A 16020-nucleotide genomic window follows, 5' to 3' on the forward strand; every position below is an offset into this window, starting at 1 on the left:
GGACAATCTGTAGTTTTCATTGGTACCATTTTGGGGTAAAAAAAAGTTTTATCACTTTTTATTGCATTTTTTGGCAAGCATGGTGACCAAAAAACAGCGACTCTTAGGGTATGTGCACACACACTAATTACGTCCGTAATTGACGGACGTATTTCGGCCGCAAGTACCGGACCGAACACAGTGCAGGGAGCCGGGCTCCTAGCATCATACTTATGTACGATGCTAGGAGTCCCTGCTACTCCGTGGAACTGCTGTCCCGTACTGAAAACATGATTACAGTACGGGACAGTTGTCCTGCAGAGAGGCAGGGACTCCTAGCATCGTACATAACTATGATGCTAGGAGCCCGGCTCCCTGCACTGTGTTCGGTCCGGGACTTGCGGCCGAAATACGTCCGTCAATTACGGACGTAATTAGTGTGTGTGCACATACCCTTACAATGTTTTCTATTCTTTTTTTTTTACAGTGTGCACCGTGGGCTATAAATGGCATTTTAACTTTATTCTGCAGGTTGATACAATTACGGCGACACCAAATGTATATAGTTTTTTTTATGTTTTGCAGTGTTTGCACAATAAAAATCCAAATTTTTTTTAAATAATTTTTTATTTGTGTCACCTTATTCTGAGAGACATAACTTTTTATTTTTCAGCCAAAAAAAGCTGTGTAAGGGCTTACCTTTTTGTGGGATGGGTTGCAGTTTTTATTGTTACTATTTTGGTGTACATGCGACTTTTTGATCACTTTTTATTCTGTTTTGGGAGGGGTGGTGACCAAAAAATAGTGATTCTAAGTTTTTAGGGGTTTTTTTTGGCGGGGTTTTTAGCACATGGGAAAAAAAATAACATTATACTTTTATAGTTTGGCTCGTTACGACTCGGTGATACCAAATATGTGTACTTTTTTTTTTTTTACATTTTCTTTTTTTCTTATAATAAAAGATTTATTATAGGAAAAAAGGCAGTTTTTGTTTTTCCAACTTCTAACTTTAATTTTTATACCCTTGTACAACATTTTTATACATTTTTTGTCCCACTAGGGGACTTTAAGGCCTGCACCTCTGATCTTTATTCTAATACATTGAACTACCCGCGTTACGCTATCACTGCTCTAAAACTGTGTCTGTAGACACAGGAGCCTCTTAACGTGATTCCATAAGGGCATGACCAGACGTGGTGGAATTGCTCTGGAATTCCGCTGTGGACAGTCCGCAGCGGAAATCCGCAGCGTACACGTTTCTCCATTGCCTTCCACAGCTTTTTAGTAGGGTTAGTTTACACGTTGCGGACAATTCCGCTGCGGAGCATAGGCTGCGGTGCGGAATTTGGTGTCCGCAGCATACACTGACTGTTGCGGACGTGTAGCGGACTTGTTGCGGACTCATTGCGGAATTTCTCCATTGACTTCAATGGAGAGTCAAAATTCCGCAATGAAGTCCGCAGATGTTATGTAGATGTTATGTGTGATGCGGAGCGTATTGGTTTTACTAACATGACATTTCTTCATTCTGGCTGGTCCTATGTATTTCTAGGTCTACAGTCAGACTGAGGAAGTCAATGGGGCTCCCGTAATTACGATTGACTACGTGTGTGCACCCGTAATTACGGGAGCGTTGCTAGGCGACGTCAGTAAATAGTCACTGTCCAGGGTGCTGAAAGAGTTAAGCGATCGGCAGTAAATGTTTCAGCACCCTGGACAGTGACTTCCGATCACAATATACATCAACCTGTAAAAAAAATAGAAGTTCATACTTACCGAGAACTCCCTGCTTCTTCCTCCAGTCCGGCCTCCCAGGATGACGTTTCAGTCCAAGTGACGGCTGCAGCCAATCACAGGCTGCAGCGGTCACATGGACTGCCGCGTCATCCAGGGAGGTCGGGCTGGATGGCGAAAGAGGGACACGTCACCAAGACAACGGCCGTGTAAGTATGAATTTCTTTTTACTTTTACTAGGGAAAGGGCTGTCCCTTCTCTCTATTCTGCACTGATAGAGAGAAGGGAAGTACTCTTCACCTCAATACGCAATGGCTAGTCCGCATCAATTTAATGCCAATTTTAGGCAAAGCCGCAACAGAATCTGCAATGCAGATTCTGTGCGGCATTAATGCGGAGAGTGGCGGAAGAACTCCACCACGTCTGGGCATGCCCTAATAGTACGGAATTTTGTGTTAATAGGCCAATGCCCGTGACATAATGGTATGACATAAGGCGTTAAGGGGTTAAATAAATGCCTTTCAAAGGTTTAGGGTATGTTCACACGCTGAGAGGCATTTACGTGTGAAAAGACAGACTGTTTACAGCTGCCTCGTTTCACACGTAAATGCTCCTCGTAATTTACGAGGCGTCTGTGACGCTCGTAAATCTTGAGCTGTGCTTCATTGAGTTCAATGAAGAACAGCTCAAATTACGTGGCAAAGAAGTGCCCTGCACTTCTTTGCCGAGGCAGTCAATTTATGCGTCGTCGTTTGACAGCTGTCAAACGACGACGCGTAAATTACAGGTCGTCTGCACAATACGTCGGCAAACCCATTCAAATGAATGGGCAGATGTTTGCCGACGTATTGTAGCACTATTTTCAGGCGTAAAACGAGGCATAATACGCCTCGTTTACGCCTGAAAATAGGTCGTGTGAACCCAGCCTTATATAGCCTTTATATCCCCTGATCTTTGCTGACCTTGTTCCAGTCTACACAGTAAAGCTGACAAGTGCTCTGCAGAAAATAGGCAGTGTCTGTCTATAGTGACAGCTCTAGTGGCCAGTGTGAAAACTGGATTATTTCAAGAATATTATTGATATTTTTTTATTATTTTTTTGCAGTCACATGATAAAATACCCAGAAGCAAACACCATAATAAAAAAATCTTTATAATAAAAAAACAGATTAAAATATCTAATTTTCTGATAATACATTGCTGATGTTTACAGCTAATACATTGCTGATTGTTTACAGGTAATGTTAAATGCAATTGTAATCCTTTGCACCACGTAATGTGTGCAGTTTTAAGCCTTTTAATTATCTTCTCCTTTTTCTCACTTATCTTAGGCTTGTTTGCATCTGCATCCTGGTTGATAACGGAAACCAGGACGCCATGCCGGATCTGTTGTATGTAGGATACCTGTAGCTCAACGGCCCCCATTGACTTAAAATGGGGTCCTTTGTGATGTCCATCGTTATGACGGAAAAAATAGTGCACTATTTTTCCTGTCAAATATGATGGAATCTACGATGTGTGCTGCAAAAGGATCCTCTCATACACATGTAAACGTAGCCTTTGCTGTGCCAGATTGACCCTATTCCAAAGAATTCTTTTACTCCTGTTAATGTTAAAAAATTCACAAAGAACAGTAAAAGTGTAATGACCGGGGGGGGTAGGGAAACGGACAAGTGAGCCCTAATCTACCCGCCACTCTGTCCCTGCTTACTTGCAATGACCCGCCCTAGGCGACGGGGTACAACTGGGCGGCGGTCCCTGCACTCAGTAAGTACACGACAAACATACAAGGGAATACAAGCAAGGGAAAGGGGCAGTTGCCCACGGCAACACCGTGAGCAACCAGAGTGGTGAACGAGCCGAGTCAAGCCAGGAGTGTGCGAGGTACCAAACGAAGAGCAGAAGAGTAGTCAGTAAGCCAGGGTCTGTATGGAGCAGGAACAAAATAGAAGGAGCTGTAGCTGGGCCAGGAAACCACACAAAAAAGAATAACAAGCATGGAGGAACAGGAAATGCAGGTATAAATAGACAGAGGGCGGGAGCTAGCTGAGTCTGGCCAGGCTGCGATAGGCTCTCCCACTCCTAAGCCTGCCAGCCTGAGTGGTGGAAGCTGGAGTCAGTCTCAGGGATGTAGATTCAGGTGCTGACTGATTAATTAAGGGAGTTAACCCCGAAGCTGTGCCTGGCAGATCCTTTACAGTACCCCCCCTTTATGAGGGGCCACCGGACCCTTTCTAAGTGGACCTGGCTTACTGGGGAAACGCAGGTGGAACCTCGTGACCAATACCCCAGCGTGAACATCCCGGGCGGGTACCCAAGTCCTCTCCTCGGGCCCGTAACCTCTCCAATGGACCAGGTACTGGAGGGAGCCTTGGACCATCTTGCTGTCCACAATCCTGGCCACCTCGAATTCCACCCCCTCAGGGGTGAGGACGGGAACAGGAGGTCTCCTCGAGGGAGCCAAGGACGGGGAGCAGCGTTTAAGGAGGGAGGCATGAAACACGTCGTGTATACGAAAAGACGGGGGTAACTCCAGCCGTAAGGAGACAGGATTGAGGACCTCAATGACCTTATATGGCCCAATAAACTGGGGAGCAAACTTCTTGGACGGAACCTTGAGATGCAAGTTCCTAGACGACAACCACACCAGATCCCCGACCATAAACAGGTGGTTAGCAGAACGTTTTCTATCAGCCTGAGTTTTTTGTACGCTCTGGGACGCCTCTAGGTTCTTCTGAACCTGGGCCCAGACTGTGCACAGTTCCCGATGAACGACCTCTACCTTGGGATTGTTGGAACTACCAGGTGAAACGGAGGAGAACCGTGGATTAAACCCAAAATTACAGAAAAAGGGAGAGACCCCTGACGAGTTACTGACCCGGTTATTAAGGGAAAATTCGGCGAGGGGAATGAATGAAACCCAATCATATTGACAGTCAGAGACAAAACACCTTAAGTATTGTTCTAGAGATTGATTAGTCCTCTCCGTTTGACCATTGGTTTCAGGATGGAAGGCAGAGGAGAAGGACAGATCAATCCCCAACTTCATACAGAAGGCTCTCCAAAACAATGAAACAAATTGTACCCCTCTGTCCGAAACAATATTGACAGGGACCCCATGGAGACGCAGGATGTGTTTGACAAACAAGGTAGCCAACGTCTTGGCGTTGGGTAGTTTCTTGAGGGGCACAAAGTGGCACATCTTACTGAAGCGGTCTACCACCACCCACACCACCGACTTGCCTTGGGATGGAGGCAAATCGGTGATCAAATCCATGGAGATATGTGTCCAAGGTCTCTGGGGAATGGGCAACGAACGCAGTAAGCCCGCTGGTCGGGACCTGGGAGTCTTGGACCTAGCACAAACCTCACAAGCGGCGACGTAGGCCTTAACGTCTTTAGGCAACCCAGGCCACCAATAATTTCTGGTAATGAGGTGTTTGGTACCCAGGATGCCTGGATGACCAGATAGTGCGGAGTCATGATTTTCCCTAAGTACCCTTAGCCGGAATTGCAGGGGAACAAACAGCTTGTTCTCAGGAAGGTTCCCGGGAGCTGAACCTTGATCAGCAGCAATTTCAGAGACTAAATCAGAATCGATCGAGGAAATGATTATACCTGGAGGCAAAATACAAGCAGGATCTTCCTCCGAAGGAGGGCTGGCCATGAAGCTATGCGACAGTGCATCAGCCTTAATATTTTTAGACCCAGCCCTATAGGTAACCAAAAAATTGAATCTGGTAAAAAATAACGCCCATCGAGCTTGTCTCGGGTTTAGCCTCCGGGCAGATTCTAGGAAAACCAGATTCTTGTGGTCGGTAAGGACCGTTACCTGGTGTCTAGCCCCCTCCAGGAAGTGGCACCACTCTTCAAATGCCCATTTAATGGCTAAGAGTTCGCGGTTGCCAATATCATAGTTACTCTCAGTTGGCGAAAACTTCCTGGAGAAGTAGGCACAGGGGCGGAGATGGGTGAGGGACCTGGTACCCTGGGACAAGACAGCCCCCACTCCCACCTCAGATGCGTCAACTTCCACGATAAATGGCTCCATTTGGTTGGGCTGAACCAGCACCGGGGCCGAGATAAAGCACTTCTTAAGGACCTCAAAAGCCTGGACAGCCTCAGGAGGCCAGTAGAGGAGATCAGCACCTTTGCGAGTGAGGTCCGTAAGAGGCTTAGCGATGACCGAGAAGTTAGCAATAAATCTCCTGTAATAATTAGCGAACCCCAAAAAACACTGTAACGCCTTCAGGGAGGCAGGTTGGACCCATTCCGCCACAGCCTGAACCTTGGCGGGGTCCATGCGGAATTCATGAGGAGTGAGGATTTGACCCAAAAATGGTATCTCCTGTACCCCAAACACACATTTTTCGGTTTTGGCAAACAGTTTGTTTTCCCGAAGGACCTGGAGCACCTTCCTGACATGCTCAATGTGGGAGGACCAGTCCTTGGAAAACACCAGTATGTCATCAAGGTACACTACAAGAAATATCCCCAGGTAATTTCTCAAAATCTCATTTATGAAATTCTGGAAGACCGCAGGGGCATTACACAACCCAAAGGGCATGACGAGGTATTCGAAATGGCCTTCGGGCGTGTTAAACGCAGTCTTCCACTCATCCCCCTCTTTGATGCGAATAAGGTTATACGCCCCCCGTAGATCCAATTTAGAGAACCATTGGGCCCCCTGAACCTGATTAAAGAGATCAGGAATCAAAGGAAGGGGATACTGGTTCCTTACCGTGACCTTATTCAGGCTACGGTAGTCAATGCATGGCCTAAGACCACCATCCTTCTTCCCCACGAAGAAGAAGCCAGCACCTACCGGAGAAGAAGAGGGACGAATGTAACCCTTGGCCAGGGATTCCTGGATATACTCTCTCATGGCTTCACGTTCGGGACAAGAAAGATTAAATATCCTACCCTTAGGAAGCTTAGCTCCTGGTACCAATTCGATAGCGCAATCGTATTCTCTATGAGGAGGTAACACTTCGGAGGCCTCCCTAGAGAAAACATCAGCGAAGTCCTGAACAAACTCGGGTAGCGTATTCGCCTCCTCAGGGGGAGAAATAGAATTAACAGAAAAACATGACATACAACATTCATTACCCCATTTGGTGAGCTCCCCAGTATTCCAGTCAAACGTGGGATTATGCAACTGCAACCAGGGAAGGCCTAGAACCAAATCGTACGATAATCCCTGCATCAACAGTACAGAGCATTGCTCCAAATGCATGGAGCCAACAAGGAGTTCAAAAACAGGGGTATGCTGTGTAAAATAACCATTAGCAAGTGGAGTGGAGTCGATACCCACTACCGGGACAAGTTTAGGCAAATCAATCAGAGGCATAGCTAGAGACATGGCAAATTCCACAGACATGATATTAGTAGAGGACCCTGAATCCACGAAGGCACTGCCGGTAGCAGACCTACCACCAAAAGAGACCTGAAAGGGAAGCAAGATCTTAGTACGTTTCCTATTTACTGGAAATACCTGTGCGCCCAAGTGACCTCCCCGATGATCACTTAGGCGCGGAAGTTCTCTGGCTGCCTTCTTACGCTTAGGACAGTTGTTCACTTGATGCTTGTCATCCCCACAGTAGAAGCAGAGACCATTCTTCCTGCGGAATTCTCTACGTTGTTGGGGGGACACGGAGGCCCCGAGTTGCATAGGTATCTCTGAGTCTTTCGGGGAGGAACGAAGCAACGGAACTTCGGGAGGCATCATGGGGGAGTCGGAGGAGAAAACACATAAACGTTCATGTTGTCGTTCCCTGAGACATCGGTCAAGCCGTACCGCTAAAGCCATAGCCTGGTCTAGGGAGTCAGAAGAGGGATAGCTAACTAGCTGGTCTTTCAGGGCATTCGACAGGCCCAACCTAAACTGGCACCTTAAGGCAGGGTCATTCCACCGAGAAGCTACGCACCACTTCCTAAAGTCAGAGCAATACTCCTCAACAGGTTTCTTACCCTGACGTAAGGTCACCAGCTGACTCTCGGCAAAGGCAGTCATGTCAGTCTCGTCATAAATAAGTCCGAGAGCAGAAAAGAAACAATCAACGGAGGAAAGTTCAGGGGCGTCAGGAGCCAAGGAGAAGGCCCACTCTTGGGGCCCTTCCTGGAGCCGGGACATAATTATACCCACCCGCTGGCTCTCAGAACCTGAGGAATGAGGCTTTAAACGAAAGTAAAGCCTACAACTCTCCCGAAAGGAGAGAAAAGCCCTCCGGTCCCCTGAGAACCGGTCGGGCAACTTGAGGTGGGGTTCAAGAGGTGCGGTGAGGGGAACTACCAAGGTAGCATCAGGCTGGTTGACCCTCTGAGCCAGGGCCTGGACCTGTAGGGAGAGACCCTGCATTTGCTGAGCCAGGGTCTCACGGGGGTCCATAGTGGTGTCAGGGACCAGGGTAGACTAGGTATGGGCTTGTTATTATGTAATGACCGGGGGGGGTAGGGAAACGGACAAGTGAGCCCTAATCTACCCGCCACTCTGTCCCTGCCTACTTGCAACGACCCGCCCTAGGCGACGGGGTACAACTGGGCGGCGGTCCCTGCACTCAGTAAGTGCACGACAAACACGACAAACATACAAGGGAATACAAGCAAGGGAAAGGGGCAGTTGCCCACGGCAACACCGTGAGCAACCAGAGTGGTGAACGAGCCGAGTCAAGCCAGGAGTGTGCGAGGTACCAAACGAAGAGCAGAAGAGTAGTCAGTAAGCCAGGGTCTGTATGGAGCAGGAACAAAATAGAAGGAGCTGTAGCTGGGCCAGGAAACCACACGAAAAAGAATAACAAGCAAGGAGGAACAGGAAATGCAGGTATAAATAGACAGAGGGCGGGAGCTAGCTGAGTCTGGCCAGGCTGCGATAGGCTCTCCCACTCCTAAGCCTGCCAGCCTGAGTGGTGGAAGCTGGAGTCAGTCTCAGGGATGTAGATTCAGGTGCTGACTGATTAATTAAGGGAGTTAACCCCGAAGCTGTGCCTGGCAGATCCTTTACAAAAAGGGTTCTCCCATGAATTATAGTTTTGGGATATTGATTGGAAGTTCTGAGTGTAAAAGTGTCGCACATGTGTGGTCTCATGAAGACATCCCATTCCCTGAAGATATACACTTTAATGATCAAATGATCAACACAGGTTCAGTTCCTGGAATTGGGTTAACCATATATTTTCCTTATAGGGGCATGTCGTTTTAATACATGCTACCATTCGATGGCCGCCATCAATGGCCGCCATGTAGTACATGGTCAGGTGTGCTAGAGCGGAAGCCACTCTTACTTAGCCCCAAGCTCTGGCTCATAAAGGGAAAGCCCATTCCCTAATAAGGCATAAGGACAACCCCTTATATATTTGTCGGTGAGTGTCCACACGTGCAACTTCTTCCCCACTAGAAATGTTGTACAGTCACATGCTGCATATTTTTTCGTGCATATTTTAAGTTTACAGTTGACAACATTGCTGGGATTGTTTATGAAGGACTTATCTGCCAGGGGCTCGACCATTGACTACTTTTTTTTTTTTTTTTTTTAGAATCTTGTCTAACTATAAATAATTACATATTTTATTGTGTTGTCATAAATCTAGTTTTAATGGCCTGCTCGTGATTATAATATTAAGCTTAGAAAATTGCTTTGCATATTATTGTATTGCTACAAGTTTTAGTGATTCTCCTTGTAGGGATGCTGTTAAGTATTAAGTTGGTTGGACCAGAAAATGTAATTTTTTTTTTTAAAACCCCTGTACCTTCACAAGTTATGATTTTTACTTTAAATGAAAAAAACAAACAAAAAAAAACACCTATATTGTAATGTCCTATATCTATAAAATGCACAGGCTTCTGTTAGGGAATAATTAAGGTATGCCTTAATATGGACTTATATTGGACAGCCTGGGGACCTTTTTTTAGGCCCCATAATGACCTTATAACACCATCAGCCTCGGCGATCACAATGCCAGGGCTGGTGATGAAGACAAAGGGAGCACCCACCCTTTGTCAGCACAGTGATCAGCTGTGATGGCAGTGCAGAATTGGTTAAATGGCTATGGTCAGAATTTTCTTCGATCCCAGCCCTTAGTGCTGGAGGACCGTTATTAATCACAGCCATCCTCCAGTGGGTGATCTTCTGTGCCTTGCGCGATCACCATCATGTACATGTACGTTAGGAAGCTGGTGTAGGACCCTACCCGCGATGCACATGTTGATGTGGGACGAGGTAAGTAATGTATTGGCTTACCAGACGGCTTGAGGGCAGCGATGTCACTACATTTGTCCAGGAATGGATTGCAGAGACATTTGGCGAGGATTGTGCTCAGAACACATAGAGTTCCATTAAGGAGCAGACCCCCAGAAGCCGCACCACACACTCTATTGATAAAGCTGATGACTTCAAGGGAAAGGATATCATACCGCAAAAGGCCAGGCAGAAGCCATCTTTAGTATATAACAACCAAAAAATTATCATATTTCCAGACTTTGCCACGAAAGTTGAGAAAAATGGACCAATGTTCTTTGATGTACCCGACAAGACTAAGTCTCTAAATGTAGCTTCACATTGGCTAGCAGCTTAAGTCATGCTAAATTAGAAATCTGTATTTGAAACAGATTTCGAATGGGGTAATCTGCACTGGCGTGGTCTTTTCCTCCCCCCCCCCCCCCATTCATATAAGGAGATGTATTAGGTAAAAGAAGATTATTTCTATGCTAAAATCAACCTTACCTAATGTACAGATTCTTTCTTGGAATGTAAGGTGGACTAGGAGGCAGAATAAAGAGATAGGCGGTATTTAATTTGATAAAAACTTGCCTCTTGGCATATTACAGTATGCCTTCACTAGACACAGGTGGGTCACTCATTCCACTCTCTCTACACTACTATTTCACATAGGGTCTCTATTTTAGTATGAAGGTACATAAATATGGATGTGTTTAAAGTGAATTGTGATGAGATTGGGAGATATGTATGTTTTGCCCTGTGGTATGAATGGTATAAATTGGGTAATCGCATCAATACATTTCCCTCTAACTTTCTCCTTTGAGGTTACTGTATATATAAGCTCAATGAGTTCTTAATAGATAAAAGGAACATCACATTAATAATTATTGGCGATTGTGACCCCTTCCCAATATTTGGCGTATGGGTACATCATGGAAAGCTAGTGCTTCATTTTGCCGTATCCATACGACAAATGGTTGACACCGGCTCAGAAGCTGAGTCGGTGCCACCATCGCCGGATGTCAGCGGTATCTTACAGCTGACATCCGGCTGTAATGGCAGGGACCAAAATTATCTTCGATCCCTGCCATTAACCCCTTAAATGCAGCGCTCAAACTCGATCGCTGCATTTAAGCTGTTTGCAGATCATCGGAACCCCAACAATGAAATTGCTGGGGTTCCGGTGACTGCAATGGCAACCGAAGGCCTAATACTGGCCTCCCGGTCTGCCTAGCACAGAAATCTTCAAGCCCGGCGGCGGAGCCTGAAAGGCTTCCGTAGCCGACGGGAAGATGGCGCCAGCTCAGGAGTTGAGCCAGCGTCATCAGTGGTGGATGTCAGCTGTATGTTACAGCTGACAACCACCTGTAATGGTAGGAACTGGAGCTAGCTCCGATCCCTGCCGTTAACTCCTTCGATGCAGCGATCGCTGCATCTTAGAGGTTGCTAGCAGATCACCAGCCCTGCCATGCAACCAGGGCTGCCGATGCTGCTATGGCAACAGAAGACCTAACAATGGCCTCCTGCCTTGCCATTACGGAAGCCGATTAGGCCCCACCAGGAGGGAAAGACTAATCGGCTTGCTGTCAGTGAATGACTGACAGATCTAATACATTGCACTACATAGGTAGTGCAATGTATTAGAAAAAATAAAATCTGACAGTTGGACCTTCAAGTCCCCTAGTGGGACTTGAAAAAAAAGTGTAAAAAAAATAATTTTAAAACATATAATAAAAGTTTCAAAATAAAACACAATCAGGCTTTTCCCTTATCAAGTCCTTTATTATTGAAAAGATAAATAAACCATACTTATTTGGTATCGCCGCGTCTGTAACCGCCTGAACTATAAAAATATTATGTTATTCATTCCACGTGGTGAACGGCGTAAAAAATTTTTTTTAAAAACTATACCAGAATTTCTGTCTTTTGGTCACTTTGCCCTAACAAATATTGGAATAGAAAGTGATCAAATAGTCGCATGTGTCCAAAAATGGTACCTTCAAAAAATATAGCTTGTCTCGCAAAAAACAAGCCCTCATACAACTTTGTCGATGAAAAAATTAAAACATTCTGGTTCTCACAACTTGGCGACCGAAAAAATACATTCTTTTTACAAAAGTAATTTTATTGTGCAAAAAGTTGTAAAACATAAAAAAGTGCCATAAATTAGGTATCGCCGGAATCGTACTGACCCACAGAATAAAGTTAACATGTAATTTATTACGCATGGTGAAAGCTGTATAAAAAAAAAGTATGCCAGAATTGCAGTTTTTTTGGTCCCTTGCCTCCCAAAAAATAGGATAAAAAGTGATCAAAAAGTAGCATGTACCTCAAAATGGTACCAATAATAACCACAGCTCATCCCGCAAAAAACAGCCCTCATACCACTACATATATGAAAAAATAAAATTAGTTAAGGCTTCCATACGTCAGGAAATAAAAAATATGCAGCTGTGCCGGCCCGAGGGGAACATTTCTTCTGTTTCAAGAGGCGAATAATCAAGGCCCTAAAATTAGGGAACCAGGAAGGGTAGGGCCCAAACATATCTGCTGGAAGCGAGGGCGCCGTATTATACCAGGACAACACTTTCCCAGCAAAATTTCCCAAACTGGAAAGGTGCGGAGTGTGAACCAAAAAGGGGATAAGGAAGGACATTTATCAGTGCAACACCGGCCTGTGCAGAAAGGATTGAACACAGCGTAACACACAGCTATGGATTATTTTGTTTTTTTTAACCAAATTATTATACCACCTGACTATGCCCCTGTACTCTGCCCGGCTTACATGTGCCCCCACATTATAAACGGAAACACCAGCAATATTCAAACAAATCTACTACCAAGCAAATCCACGCTCCAAAAGCCAAATGGTGCTCCCTCCCCTCTGAACCCTACAGCGTGCCCAAACAGCAGTTTACTTCCACATATATGGCATCGCCATACCCGGGAGAACCCTTTTGACAATTTTTGGGGTGTGTGTCTCCAGTGGCACAAACTGGGCACGACATATTTGACAATCAAATAACATATGTAGGGAAAAATTTAAATTTTTACTTTGCACCATCCACAGCGCAATCATTTATGGAAAAGGCCTGTGGAGTGAAGATGCTCACTACACCTCTTAATAAATGCCTTGAGGGGTACAGTTTCCAAAATGGGGTCACTTCTCAGGAGTTTCTTTTATTATTTCACATCAGAGCTCTGCAATTGTGAACCAATACTTTCTAAATCACCAAATTAGGCCTCAATTTTACATGGTACTCTTTCGCTCCTGAGCCCTGTGAAATGTCCAGGCAAAAGATTAGGGCCACATGTAGAGTGTTTCTAAAACCGGGAAACACAGTATAATAATTAGAGAGCTGTCTTGTTATGGTGGCACAAGCTGGGCACCACATATTGGCATATCTATGAAAAAAATCCAATTTTCACTCAGCAACATCGAGTGCACACTAATTTCTGCATAACACCTGCGGGGTTAACATGCTCACTACACCCCTAGGTGAATACCTTGAGGGGTGTAGTTTCCAAAATGTTGTCACTTCTGGGGGGTTTCCACTGCTTTGGTCCCACAGGGGCTTTGCAAATGCGATATAGCAACCAGAAACCAATCCAGCAAAATCTGCACTCCAAAAGCCAAATGGCACTCCTTCCCTTCTAAGCCCTACTGTGTGCCCAAAAAGCAGTTTATTACCACATATGGGGTATTGCCGTACTCGGAAGAAATTGCTTTACAAATTTTGTGGTGCTTTTTCTCCTTTAGTCCTTGTGGAAATTAAAAAAAATAGCTAAACCTAAATTTTCTTTGAAAAAAATTAGATTTACATTTTTACGATCTTTTATCATTTCTGCAAAAAAACCTGTGCGGTAAAATTGCTCACTATACCTCTAGATAATTTCCTCAATGGGTTTAGTTTCCAAAATTGGGTCACTTGTGGGGGGTTTCCACTGTTTTGTCCCCTCAGGGGCTTTATAAATTCGACATGGCCTCAGCAAACCATTCCTGCTAAATTTGAGCACCAAAAGTCAAATAGTGCTCTTTCCCTTCTGAGCCCTGCCGTGTGTCCAAACAGGCGTTTATGACCACATGTGGGGTATTTTACTCGGGAGAAATTGCTTTACAAATTTTGCGGTGCTTTTTTTCTTTTAGTTCTTGTGGAAAGGAAAAAAAAATTGCTAAACCTACATTTTCTTTGAAAAAAACGTAGATTTTAATTTTTACAGTCTACTTCCAATAATTTCTGCAATGAACCTGTGGGTTCAAAATGCTCACTATACCCCTAGATCATTTCCTTGAGGTGTGTAGTTTCCCAAATGGGGTCATTTTTGAGTGATTTCCACTGTTTTGGCACCGCAAGAGCCCTTCAAACCTGATATGGTGCCTAAAATATATTCTAATAAAAAGAAGGCCCCAAAATCCTCTAGGTGCTCCTTTACTTCTGAGGCCTGTGCTTCAGTCTATTACCACACTATGGCCACATGTGGGATATTTCCTAATCTGCAGAACCTGGCCAATAAATATTGAGTTGTGTTGCTCTGGTAAAAGCTTGTGTGTTACAAAAAAATTTATTAAAAATGAATTTCTACAAAAAGAAATGACATTTGTAAATTTCACCTCTACATTTCTTTTATTCCTGTGAAACATCTAAAGGGTTAAGAAACTTTCTAAATGCTGTTTTGAATACTTTGGGGGGTGAAGTTTTTAAAATGGGGTGACTTATTGGGGGTTTCCTATATATAAGGCACTCAAAGCCACATCACAACTGAACTGGCCCCTGTAAAAATAGCTTTTTGAAATTTTTTAGAAAATTTGAGAAATTGCTGCTAAAGTTCTAATCCTTGTAACCTCCTAGAAAAATAAAAAAGTGTAAAAAAAAAAATGAAAACATAAAGTAGACATATGGGGATGTTAATTAGCAACAATTTTGTGTGGTCTAACTGCCTGTCTTACAAGCAGATACATTTAAATTTAGAAAAAATGCTAATTTTTGCTATTTTTCGCGACATTTTGGTGTTTTTGACAATTAAATACTAAATGTATCGAGTAATTTTGCCAGTAACATAAAGTCCAATGTGTCACAAGAAAAGAATCTCTTGGATAGGTAAAAGCATTCCGAAGTTATTACCACATGCATTGAAACATGTCAAATTTGAAAAATGAGGCTCTGTTAGGAAGTGGCCAAAGAGGGAAGGGGTTAATAATGAAAGGGATTAAAATCTAGTTAAAGTAGAAATACGGAAACTCCTGAAATGAGAGCATTCACAAAATGGTACAAGATTGGTAAAGATGATCCCAGAATTGGGACAGATTGATTTATGGTGGGGAAAATAGAAAAAAAAACCGGAGTTATTCATGCTCTTCAAAAACACACAATAGTATTTTGCGAATAGATGTGTTTTGGCAATACAATATAATCGCTTTGAAATTATTAAAAAATATTAAGTATGAGGTCGAGGAAGATGTCACATCAAACTCTTGTTTCAGTTTTGATGTGGAGTCGGTGTTCCACCTACTCCCCCTAGATTTAGAGTAAATATTTTTTGACTCAATCTGTTGGTCACCAGGAAAAAATTAAAATTGAGTTGTTAGATTTTTTTTGCAAATATTTAAAGATCCTTTTCTTTATTAATGGTATGGGATAGCTTCAAGGCATTTTTAAGAGGGGTCTTGACTAAAGAGATTAGTTGGTATAAATGAAGAGTAAAGTCACAGTTAAATGAATTAGTGAAAGGAGTATTGATAAAGGAAAAACAACATTTCGAGGATTCTACTGAGTGCAACTTGAGGGCCTGGCAAGAGTCTCAAAAATTATATGAGAACTATTATTTATCTAAAGCTTTAAAAACACAGCAGTTTCTGAAGAATAAAAATTGGGTTAATTGGGGCCATGTAGCTGCTATCAAATCCCTGGGAGGAGAAATTGAGACATATCCAGAGAAAAACTATACTCAACAGAAAATTAATTTGAACCCTCTGATATACATTTCTTTTTGGATAAAATCACCTTCTCCCCTTTAAACATAGAACATAGGGAGATGTTGGAAGCTCCAATATTGATAGAAGAGTTGGAGAAAGCCTTGACTGCATCAAGTGG

General features: G+C 43.9%; 1 protein-coding gene across 1 annotated transcript in view; it reads left to right on the forward strand.

Annotated features, from left to right (window-relative positions):
- Positions 1-15961: 15961 nt before the first annotated feature.
- ASIC5 (acid sensing ion channel subunit family member 5) overlaps positions 15962-16020 on the forward strand; it is a 33092-nt gene continuing 33033 nt past the window's right edge. Inside the window, exon 1 of the mRNA XM_075847596.1 lies at positions 15962-16020. This exon is cut by the window's right edge and continues 60 nt beyond it. Coding sequence (XP_075703711.1) covers positions 15962-16020 — 59 coding nt within the window.

The sequence above is a fragment of the Rhinoderma darwinii genome, chromosome 1 (assembly GCF_050947455.1).
Source record: "Rhinoderma darwinii isolate aRhiDar2 chromosome 1, aRhiDar2.hap1, whole genome shotgun sequence".
NCBI classification, from domain to species: Eukaryota; Metazoa; Chordata; class Amphibia; order Anura; family Rhinodermatidae; genus Rhinoderma; species Rhinoderma darwinii.